This window comes from Takifugu flavidus, chromosome 16 (genome assembly GCF_003711565.1).
Source record: "Takifugu flavidus isolate HTHZ2018 chromosome 16, ASM371156v2, whole genome shotgun sequence".
Lineage (NCBI taxonomy): Eukaryota > Metazoa > Chordata > Actinopteri > Tetraodontiformes > Tetraodontidae > Takifugu > Takifugu flavidus.
In genome coordinates, this window is record NC_079535.1 from 3,723,379 (window position 1) to 3,733,949 (window position 10,571).

At 45.2% G+C, this 10,571-nt stretch overlaps 2 protein-coding genes across 2 annotated transcripts; both read right to left on the minus strand.

The window, feature by feature from the left end:
• Positions 1-27: 27 nt before the first annotated feature.
• Positions 28-4,211, minus strand: LOC130539872 (kinesin-like protein KIF3C). Its single transcript, XM_057058588.1, has 8 exons — positions 2,601-4,211; positions 2,417-2,518; positions 2,222-2,344; positions 2,018-2,136; positions 1,706-1,819; positions 1,416-1,530; positions 1,164-1,327; positions 28-589 (listed from the first exon to the last, which is right to left on the minus strand). Exons 1-8 carry the CDS (start codon positions 3,975-3,977, stop codon positions 457-459), a joined length of 2,247 nt encoding a protein of 748 aa, XP_056914568.1. The 5' UTR covers positions 3,978-4,211; the 3' UTR covers positions 28-456.
• A 141-nt stretch (positions 4,212-4,352) lies between these two features.
• On the minus strand, positions 4,353-10,038 carry hadhab (hydroxyacyl-CoA dehydrogenase trifunctional multienzyme complex subunit alpha b). Its single transcript, XM_057058585.1, has 20 exons — positions 9,885-10,038; positions 9,133-9,174; positions 8,965-9,035; positions 8,746-8,879; positions 8,278-8,416; positions 8,067-8,186; positions 7,768-7,870; positions 7,479-7,601; positions 7,274-7,392; positions 7,132-7,188; positions 6,929-7,038; positions 6,719-6,853; positions 6,477-6,648; positions 6,286-6,372; positions 6,068-6,208; positions 5,899-5,967; positions 5,618-5,813; positions 5,424-5,538; positions 5,190-5,335; positions 4,353-5,015 (listed from the first exon to the last, which is right to left on the minus strand). The coding sequence occupies exons 1-20, from the start codon at positions 9,952-9,954 to the stop codon at positions 4,870-4,872; spliced, it is 2,295 nt and encodes a 764-aa protein (XP_056914565.1). The 5' UTR covers positions 9,955-10,038; the 3' UTR covers positions 4,353-4,869.
• Between the last annotated feature and the right edge of the window lie 533 nt (positions 10,039-10,571).

Sequence of the window (10,571 nt, forward strand, 5' to 3'; positions counted from 1 at the left end):
GCGGTTATGTCCGGAAGTACACAGAAATAATTTCAGCATGTTTATTTTCGCGTGTAAAGCGAGCGGACTTTACACGAGCTCACAAGATGATAAAATAAGGCATCTAATCAAGACAGCATTATAATCTTCCTTCCAACATTGGAGCAATAATACCGACCCCCCCATCACTTAATTTAGCAGACATACATTATGCGTGCGTTTAGAAAATAGGCGATCCTTTTAAAAATGAATCAAAAATACTAATTGTAAGGATCCCCCTAAAACATTCAGTGTGCAGTCAGGTTTCAGAAATCACTTCTCGGCTGACTAAGACATGGGAAAACAGTGTTGAGTGCATGCTTTCTAAAAATAATAAAGTGAATTGGAAAGCAAGGCAGCCCCCCACCCCCCACCCCCCATTCCTGCTTTGTGCAACATTGAACTAAGGCCAGGCCACATGTACAGCGCTGACAACTATCAGGGGCTTGTGTGGACTGAACCGGCCAGTGGTAGGTAAGCAGCAGAGGAGGGTCTTTGTCGCTGAGGAGAGAAGTTCTGAGGCTCTGCTGATGAAGATGGGATGATGGATGCTGCTCTTGGTGCTTGATACCTGTACAGCAGCCCATAAAAAAAACATGCATCATTAATTAGAGACAGTGAGATACATAGTTTTTAACTGATTATCGGGTAAAACAAAGAGATTATATGTATATGTGCTGCCCTCTATTAGCCTTACTGATCATGGTGGTAAAGTTGCGTTTCAGTGTAGTACCAATATTCGCCTGCAAGCGGCAGCCTTGATGCAAAATGAACTCGGACTAGCTAAAAGCTAGCATGTTAGCTGACAGTAAAATAACATTAAACATGTCATTTTATGATAATCAAATGAGTCTATAGATTGTTGCTTATGCTGTTATGGTTGTGAGGATTTTGGCTTTAGTAGTGGTGTAAAAGCTCCAATCGTGAGCATTGTGCGAACAGATGACGTGCTGTTATAGATGTTAATGGTGGTGACAAATCTAATTTTCACATGGACTAACGCTGCAAAGCATAAAAACATTGGTAGCATTCTGATCACCCTGCAGTAACAGATTAAGCCCATCCTGAGATGACACTGAAACTGTACACAAAAATCTATATTTCTCAACATTATTGTTCAAAATCCTCCAAATTGAGTCTCTTACCAGGACTGGGACTTTCTGACCCGGGACAGCGAGCTGCTTCTCTCTCTACGGGTGGTGCTCATCACGCTGGGAGAAAAGGCTCTCTCCAGGTGAGCGCCATTAAAGTTCAGAGCAAACATGGCGGGTGGAGACATGTCCAACTCCAGCAACATTATGTTCTCAGCCTGAAAACATGGATCAACCCAAGATCATGGTCACATATAGAAATATACAGTTCTATTCATTTCAGATTTGGTCACTTTGAACACTGACCTGGTATCTACATGGTGCGCCGGTCGCCGTGGCAACAGACATCTGGGCATAATGGCTGAGTGGTCTCTTGTATCCCACAGCAGACTGGGGTCTCCTCTGGGCCTGAGCTGGTGCACTGGGAGGAAGACATTGGAGATTAGGGATCTGTTTCAAGTCTCCTGACCTTCAAGTGGACCATATATGGTCCTGATTAGCCCCTGCTACTTAATTCTCCCCAGTCATTTACATGAACATTAATTTAAATAATGTACTATTTTATGTGGCAGAAGGTGTGAGAGTGATCTACTGACATCTCTGGAAGGATGGACTGGAGCCTCCACTGGTCCTCCTCACTGTCAAAGTAGAGCCTGTTCATGATCTTGTTCTTCTCCTCTGGAGGTATGAAATTCTCAATCAGGACGTTCCTGAAATACACATAAAAAATCCAGTGTGTTAGAGCGTTGCCTGGCAACAAGAGAAGAAATTCAAGCCAATAGTTCTGGAGCACAGTTAAATATCATCCTGCCATTTATGCGGTTACGCTCCGACGTGTTGCCAGTCGATGGTGCGAAAATCAGGCCCAACTGACAGGGTGTCCCGCGTGGGCGCACGTCCTGACTCACTTGTACTTGAGCTCCCTGGTGAGCTCGGCCTGCGTCTCCTCCAGCTCCTGCCTGGCTGTGACGTGCTCCCCCAAGATGTCTCTCATCTCTGCCTTCACCAGCTGCAGTTTGGCAAACAGCTGCACAGAAAATCAAGCGGGAAGCTCTGATCCGTGCTGCTCCGGTTCCATCTTAAATCTAATGATTGAGGGTGAGTCATCCTACCCTCTTCAGCTTCTTTGTCTTGAGTTCCACCTCCTGCTGCAGCGAGGAGAAGGTCTCCTTCATTTCTAACGTTTCCTCATCTTGCAGCACCATCTGCTGCTGGATCTCTCTCTCCTGTCTTACCTGCCAACAGGAGACAGAGCTGACTTTGAATGTGACTTTCAGTGGGGAGGTGATAAAAATGCTTTTATATACCTGTTCTGCAATTTCTTGTCTCTTGAGCGCCAGCATTTTCTGCTGCTCGTTGGTGTGATCGATTATAGTCTTCCCACCAATCAGCAGCTTGCTCTCCATGGCCTGCAAACAAAGAAGCAGTTAATTATTGATCTGAGCTTGTTTTGTCTCAATTTCCAGACATGACCCGGCGTTGTTAAACCACCTTGTATTTCTCAATGATCTTCTCCAAAGCATCCTGATCCCACTGCATGTCCTCTAACAGGCTTTTCCTGTTTACATTCAGGTGCTTTAATCTCTCTCTGCTCCCCCGGCAGGTAAGGAATTTTGGGCTGTCACCGCCCTGTTTGGGGCGTGGCTCCTCCTCCAGGGTCTTCTCGCTGAAAATGTCCTCTTCTGTGTCCATCAGACTTTTGCTCAGTCTTTTGCTGTCCCTCCTTCTCCTCCTCTCCTTTGCTAGCATCTCCCGCTCCTCTAGCTGCGCCTTCAGGCGGGCGATCTCTGCCTGAAACTCCCTGAGCAGGGCATCTTTGGGGTCCTCGTTGATCCGAGGCTTGTTCTTTATGTTCTTGGCCCGGCTGGCGTACCTCAGCGTGGCCAGGCTTTCCTCAAAGTTCCTGTGAGACGGTCCCACCGTGGCTATCATCACAGTTTTTGCATTTCCACCCAGCGAGTCCTGGAGCAGGCGGGTGAGTTTGGAGTCCCTGTACGGGACGTGGGTGCTCTTCCTGTCCACCAGAGCTGAGATGACGTTCCCCAGAGCGGACAGGGACAGGTTGATTTTGGTTGCTTCCTTTAGCCGTTTTCCTTTGGCGCCTGTTTTGCTTTGCCGCTCGCTCCCGGCCAGATCAACCATGTTGAGCTTCCCGACTCTGATGTGGTCCTGGCCGTCTGGACCTTCCTCGCTGCACTCCACTGTTATAACAAAAATGGCGTGGGACCGAGAGCTGCGCTCGTTCATGTTGGTGAACCCTACAGACCTGGACTGGCTTCCAATGGTCATCACGTGCTCGATCTCGGTGACGTTCTTGGTGACCACCGAGGTGAGGTCTTTCACATAGACCCCAAAGTCAGGACTCTCTTTCAGCTCCAGTTTCTTGTTGTTGTCCTTGCACAGCAGATCTCTGATCTCTTCCTGGTAGATCTCCAGGTATGAGGACCTCACCAGGTATTTCTGATTCTGAGTTCGGGATATTTGTGTAAAAATGTGCTGGAATGAATTCGGTATGACCCCTCTCCTCTCCGGGTCTTCTGAAACTCCCTGCATGGTGTGCGTTTTACCTGTCCCAGTTTGTCCATACGCAAATATGGTCCCGTTGAAGCCCCGGAGCACAGAATCCACCAGAGGCGCGACCGCGTCGTCATAAATGTCGTTTTGCTTTGAATCCCAGCCGTGCACGGAATCAAACGTGAACACTTTGAGCGGATCATCAGGTGGTGCGTTTGGATTTCTGATGGTGATCTGGCCCAGTTTGTCATCAATCTCCAGAATGTTTTCATCCCCCGCCTTCTCCTCCCTCCTGCTGAACGGCCGGCAGCGGACCACCACCCTGACCGCCTCGCAAGCTTTCGTTTTGGACATTTTGGCCGATCGATTAAAGTCGCCAGCTTGAAAAATCCATCTTCACGGGCGGAGACCTCGATTTTCCATCTTAGCGCAGGTGCAGCCGCTCGTGTCTAGTGTTCAGGGAAGGACACACCTCGTATGCGCTCCGATATCATCACTCCGTGAACGCAGCATCTTTGGCATCTTCCAGAGGGGAGCGGTGAGGTAACGAAGATGCTCCGCACAGCCCCCCCCCCCCCCGGTACACACCCTGCTCTGCGGACAATGGCGAAGGTACATGTGACCTGTGCGGCGAATTTCATTGGACCGGACCTCCCCCGTACAAATTTATTCGACGCCGCTTCATTAAAAAATACCTCCCTCACAGGACGTAAACGCAACACCAAGGAGGCGGTTTTGGAATCCATATTTTAAGCTTTTATTTTACATAATTGAACACACCAGACCCCTAATGTACATTAGAAAGAAGACACTTAGTGGACCATGAACGGCAGACATTCATCAGAACAGAAGAATTCACCAGGTGTAAAATAGTTTAATTTGTTTTCATAATCTTCTTTACATCTGCAAACTATAATCATCCTCCAAGTGCTGTTCTATCTATACAAAGTCAAAAAAGTAAGGTACAAAAAAGAATAATCCGTTTTTTGTGGTGGATTTTGCAGTCGGTTGCCAGTTTATTCAGCAGTAAGCTTATTATAGACTTTACTGATCCTTCAGGCTTTACTGTTCTCTTGTTTTACAGATTGAAACCTTGAATTTAAAGTTTCTGAAATAGTCTAGACTGGCAGCCCAATGAGAATTAAACACGGTTGAATTCATTTGAAGTAGCCCATGACAGCACTTTTGCCTCACAAAATAAATGGCAGGCTGGCGTTTAGTTATATTCTGGCACGTGGTGAATCGGTCACTTGTGGAACTTCTTGCTAGAATCCTTAGCATGGTCCAGTAGGAGCTGGCACGGAGTGAACTGGTTCCCATAGACGGCTTCATACTGCCTCATCTTCTCGACCAACTTGTCTGCACCGAATGTGTCAACAAAGCGGAAAGGACCTGGAAGAAGGAAGTTTTATTATTACTGCTCCATTCTCAGGATTCTCCCAAGACTCCTACAACACTGAACAAAAAAGCACCAGCTCAATAAAGGAAGAGCTCTTTATCTCTGAAGGCTTTTTAAGTGCTATTTTTATGAGACAGATTCTGAGCAACCACGGTTTGAAGTCTGACCTCCAAGGCAGGGGGGGAATCCCAGGCCAAACACAGCCCCGATGTCCCCTTCCAACGGGTTATTGAGGATGCCTTCCTGCAGGCACAGCACGGCCTCATTCACGAACCGAGAAACCAGTCTGTACTGCACATCAGAGTCCGACGACCTGTTTGGGACACACACACACACACACACATCTAAATAGTGTGTCTGAATACTCAGCATTTATTTATGGATGCTGGATGCAAACGTACACAGTAGGATGTGGCGTCATCCTGTATTTCTCCAGGATCTCTCCAATTTCTGGGTTGATCTCTTTGGATTTGAGTCCTGGCTGGTAAACGTAGCAACCCTTTCCAGATTTGCGACCTAATGAATTGAAAATAAAACCACCCATAAAAACCATGTACAGACACCTCAAACTAAGCTTCAGCGTTGCCGTCTGTACCCTTGAAACCCAGGTCCACCATGGTCTTCAGAACCTCCACGTTTCCACCGCCAAAGCGGGATCCGAAGGCTTTGCCGAGGTCCTCCGCTACGTGGGCAGCCACGTCGATACCCACTTCATCAGCAAGCGTGGCCGCACCCACAGGGAAGCCAAAAGACGTGGTGAGAGAATCTAATTTCTTAGGGTCAACTCCTTCCTGCAAGGGCGTAGAAACAGCATTATGGGCAACCTTCCAGTCACCCTGACCTGCTCTATAAATACCAGCAGACGGCACTTCATACCTGAAGAACTCTCACTGCTTCAGCCAACATGGGAGCCAGACACCTTGTTGTGTAGAACCCAGGTCCATCCTGTTAAAATGTTTTAAGATTTCAGAAATTTTGTTTCCATGTTGTCACCCCTGTATTCCTTTCTTAAATCCGAGCAAAGGAAAAAGCTGTCAAAGCTCACTCCAACTACAATGATGACTTTGCCCTGCTTCAGACCGACTGCCACTGCAGAGGCTATGGTGTCCTTCGATGTCTGCTCAGTGCTTATGATCTCCAAAAGCTGCATCTTGTCCACTGGAGAGAAGTAGTGCATTCCAACCACCTGAAACACAACACAACATTTAGCATTCCTGCAACAAATTTGTGAATTAATCAGAAAAAGAACCTTGTCCAACAAACCTTGTCTGGTCTCTTGCTGGCGGCAGCAATATCCTTAATGGGCAGAGCAGACGTGTTGGTGGCAAATATGCAGTGAGGGGGAATCACCTGCAGACAAATGTGACGTCAGAGCTCAAAGTTGTCACAAATAAAAGTCACCGTCTGTCCTCAATGGACTGCAGTGTTGCCCCACTGGGATCCTTTCCACTTACAGCCTCCACTTCCTTCACAACTGCATGCTTAATGTTGATGTCTTCAAACACAGCTTCGATAACCATGTCAGCCTTTTCGAAGCCATTGTAATCTAGCTGGCCCCTCAAGTTGGACAAGATGGAGTCCCTCTCAAACGATGTGATGCTCTTCTTTTTCGTCTTGGTGTTCAGTCTGGTTAAAAGGTGACATCAATTAATAGGTTATTAATAGACCAAAAACAGGTTTTAGCGTGATGCCTCACCCTTTGTAAACTTGCTCTTGTCCTCTGGCGAGCCCAGCAACAGTGGTGTCCTTCAGGATGGTGCTCACGCCTTTGTCCACCGTCACCTGGGCGATACCTGCTCCCATCAAACCTGCTCCCAGGATGGCCAGGGTCCTGTTTGCAGACAGTACCAACAATATAAAATACATCATTTCAAACATCTTATCCAACGTCTTCTTTAACACTTACTTGACTTCTCTCTGAGGAGTTCCAAAGCGGTTCTTCTTGCAGGCAACCTGGCCGTGATAAAGGCCAATCAAGGCTGCAGATTCTGGGGTTTTTCCCAAGTGACCAAAATTCTACAGCAAAAAGTTAAAGCGTCTGTGTTTATACGTAAAGAATGTGTGGGAATTAATGTTACACTGGTTCGTAGTGAAGGCCGGATCCCAGACCTGAGACTCAGCCAAGTATCCAGCAGTGGGGCCTTGTTCTATTCCCGTCTTTACACACTGAGGTAGAGGAGCAGACTGTGAGTAACAACCCTCAAACCAGCCAAACCCAAATCTGTGATTTCATCCTCAAGTTTTTACTTACTTCAACTATTTTCAGGGGCGCTGGGTAGAGTCCCTTGCTCTGCTTCATAACTTTGCCTTGGACGGTTTTGTAGATCTGATTCCGTACCACTGGGTAGCTCATAATGTAGTCTTGAATTTCTGCAGAACAAAGTGTATCAGCTCTGTAATGAGGGCTTTACGTCCAAAAAAGGAAAACAATCCTGGAATTTCAAATTGTTTCTTACTCTGCATTGTGCCTTTCTCCTTGCGAAGAGGGATCTTCTTGTTGACAATCCCTCTGGCGCACTCAATGGCAACTTCCTCAAGGTAGTTTATGGTTCTTTCCTCAGGACCCATTAGCCCAGGTCCTGTTACATAAATACATAAATCAAACTGTGGCCTCAGCAGAATACTACCAAGTCCACTACAAATGCAAGAATATTGGGGGAGAAAAAAAGAAGCGTTGGCTGGTTTAACACATGATCTCAAATGTCTCTATACCACAACGACCTGCATTTCATCTTAATTACTTACCGAGAGGGTCTACAAGTTCGTTAACTAGCCCCATCTTTTTGGCTTTATCTGCTCGGATGTTTCTTCCTGTCAGCATCATGTCAAAGGCGCTGGGCAGACCCACCTGAGAGCAAGATAACGTGCTAACATTTAATCAGCTGTTCGGAGGACGTTGATTAAGCACATGACTAGACAGTAGAACAGTAAGCAGCAGGTCTCAGATGGGGCACGGCAAGCTCTTAAACCAATTACAGTTTAAAGCAGATTATTTTCTGCTGGTATAAACCACTGTGCTATGATGACACTTTACATCATCTCACCATTTTAGGGAGTCTTTGGGTACCACCAGCTCCAGGTAGGAGCCCCAGCATCACTTCAGGAGTACCGAGAACTGTTTTCTTACTCTTTGTTGCAATTCTGTACTGACAGGCAATGGCAAACTAAGAAATAAAGGATTAAAAAGACATTCTCGGTTAATATTCCCAATTTATTGCAACAAATGTTGTAGCTTGTTGCTGGAAGATATTTTACCTCCAAGCCACCTCCTAAACAAGAGCCATTGATGGCAGCAACAATGGGTTTGGGAGACTTTTCAATCTTCTCGAACATCTTCTGCCCTTCTTGAGACAGTTTGGTGATTTCTTCAGAATCCGCACAGGCCTGAATCATACTGTGGCAGATAAAAAGATTAAAATGTCTTTGTCTGAATTGTTTGTAGAGGCTGAGAAGTTTTAAAGTACAAGTACAAAGGCCAACCTAAGCTTATCCCAGAGTATGACAGTAAATATTTGTTCAGACAAACAGCAGATCTTAAGATGCAGTGTACAAAACAAAGTCTCACTTTAACAGCAAAATTCTGTAATGTAATGTTGATGAGGCAGAAGGACACACATTTGGTTTCATTAGGATTTAGGTGCCTCCACTATGTGTGATTCTATTATTTTCCACTCAAACAGACATGCACCACCACCGGTGTATCATGGGGTAAGAAGTTCTTACTTGATGTCAGCTCCTGCAATGAAGCATCCTGGCTTTTTAGATATGAGGACAGCACTTTTAACATCATTATTGGCCCAGATTTCATTCATTATTTCTGTCAACTCATTCTGCATTTGGACTGACAGTGTGTTGACCTGTGAAATGAGCATCCTGGTTACAGCACACTTGCAAATATCAGAAAAGATATTGCATGGCCAATAAAATGCAACAAATACACACCTTGGAGTTGGGGTCGTTGATTCGTACCACAGCAACATCGCCCTTGACTTCATAGTCAACATGAGTTCGGGCTAAACAGCAGAAACGCAATAAGACAATTAATGTCACTGGACAGATTAGATAAATTTAAACAATGAACTATAAATTACTATAAATAAGTGAAATTACCCAACATTGAAGAAGCTACTGAGAAGGTGCGAGAAGCAGCGCCTACAAAACAAAAACAACATATTTAATCGACGCATGATTGCATTTATAGGACCCCGACATTTAAATGTGCACGGCCCTACATTGCGTTGTAATAACTATATAGTTCGCTGCCGTCCAACGACAGTTATTGAATTGTAGAAGGTGCATTTGAAAGCATAATACTGGTGGATGACCTCAGACGTGACCAGCCACACTGGGGAACTCTTGACCCTTCACCTAGATTCTCCGCCTCCCATTCAAAGACAGCGACACTGGAGCAAAGTTAGCCGTCGCATTGCACCAGTGGTTACGTTTTCACTTGTTTTCTAAAGTTTATATATACAGCACAAGGCACGCGAACATTTAATCATTTTAATTTAAAAGTTCGGTTTTGTAGTGGAGCTCCCATAAAGTTAAGTCACGCATGTTGGCCAGCTGCTAACTGCCGCAGCCAGCTAATTTTGAATGCTGTATTTTAAATTCACTGAAAACCACAGGAAAAAACTTTAGTCGATTATATTTTCAAAGGATCGGATTGTTCCGAAATATATACAGACATGTATATATGTGGACATATGTTAAATGTAGCACGTTAGCTATTATAGTTTGGAGCTAACAGGGAGTGTAACAAGCTAATTACGGCTGCCTTTTGAATTAACTAACCCAGTCTTTAAATTACATTCGTCGCTTTTGCCTTCAATGCTGACATTTTAAAAACGACTAGTTCAGACCTGAGGAGAGTGTATATCTCCTTGCTGTGAACCTGGAAAGAACACCAAGGGCTCGAACACCAGCCATCATTGGGAGCGGAGGTCACTTAGCGGTGGTGCCGAGATGGCAGTGTTGCCTGTCAACGCTGTTCCTCCACTTCTTCTTCTTCGTTTTCTTCTTCTTCTTTTTCCTAAAGGCGGGTGGAATATAGCCAGAGGTGCATTACCGCCCCCTTGTGCCCTATTTATTCTATTTTTATTCCTTGGAATAGCTCCCTTTGCTGCTCTTATTATCCCTGAGATTATGTGATCATTTAAATCCTCTAGAAGATCTCCAGAAACATCAGTCATTGTTTCCTCACTTTTCTTTCGGAACAATTAGACCCATATTGTGATTTCTTCATGGGTATTTGCTTCAATTTTCCCTTCTACCAAACATGATCACTGCTATTAAATCGGCCCAAACTTCCTAATTACTAACCCTAACCCCGTCATCACCCCTTTATTCCTCCTTCTGTCCATCTTGTTATTCCCTGTCTCTTTTAAGGTGAATGCTTTATCAGTTTGTTCTCCACTTCTTTTATAAATTCCCATCATTAAGCACCTTTACCTCTTCTGTTTGTCCTATTTTACCACCCACAGTTGTTGTGAGCAGGGAAGAATTCATTTTCTTCATGTTTTCCTGTCCCTTTTCATTAAACCTTATAA

What these genes read in the sequence shown, in the direction of transcription:
- hadhab (XM_057058585.1), bottom strand. Translation starts at nt 9,954, where the DNA reads ATGATGGCTGGTGTTCGAGCCCTTGGTGTTCTTTCCAGGTTCACAGCA. An exon ending in GGAGAAAGGCACAATGCAGA is followed by an intron (nt 7,393 to 7,478) that starts GTAAGAAACAAT and finishes TTTGTTCTGCAG; the next exon opens with AAATTCAAGACTACATTATG. An exon ending in AAGTCATCATTGTAGTTGGA is followed by an intron (nt 5,968 to 6,067) that starts GTGAGCTTTGAC and finishes ACATTTTAACAG; the next exon opens with GATGGACCTGGGTTCTACAC.
- LOC130539872 (XM_057058588.1), bottom strand. Translation starts at nt 3,977, where the DNA reads ATGTCCAAAACGAAAGCTTGCGAGGCGGTCAGGGTGGTGGTCCGCTGC. An exon ending in ACCAGGGAGCTCAAGTACAA is followed by an intron (nt 1,820 to 2,017) that starts GTGAGTCAGGAC and finishes TGTGTATTTCAG; the next exon opens with GAACGTCCTGATTGAGAATT. An exon ending in GTCAGAAAGTCCCAGTCCTG is followed by an intron (nt 590 to 1,163) that starts GTAAGAGACTCA and finishes GCTGCTGTACAG; the next exon opens with GTATCAAGCACCAAGAGCAG.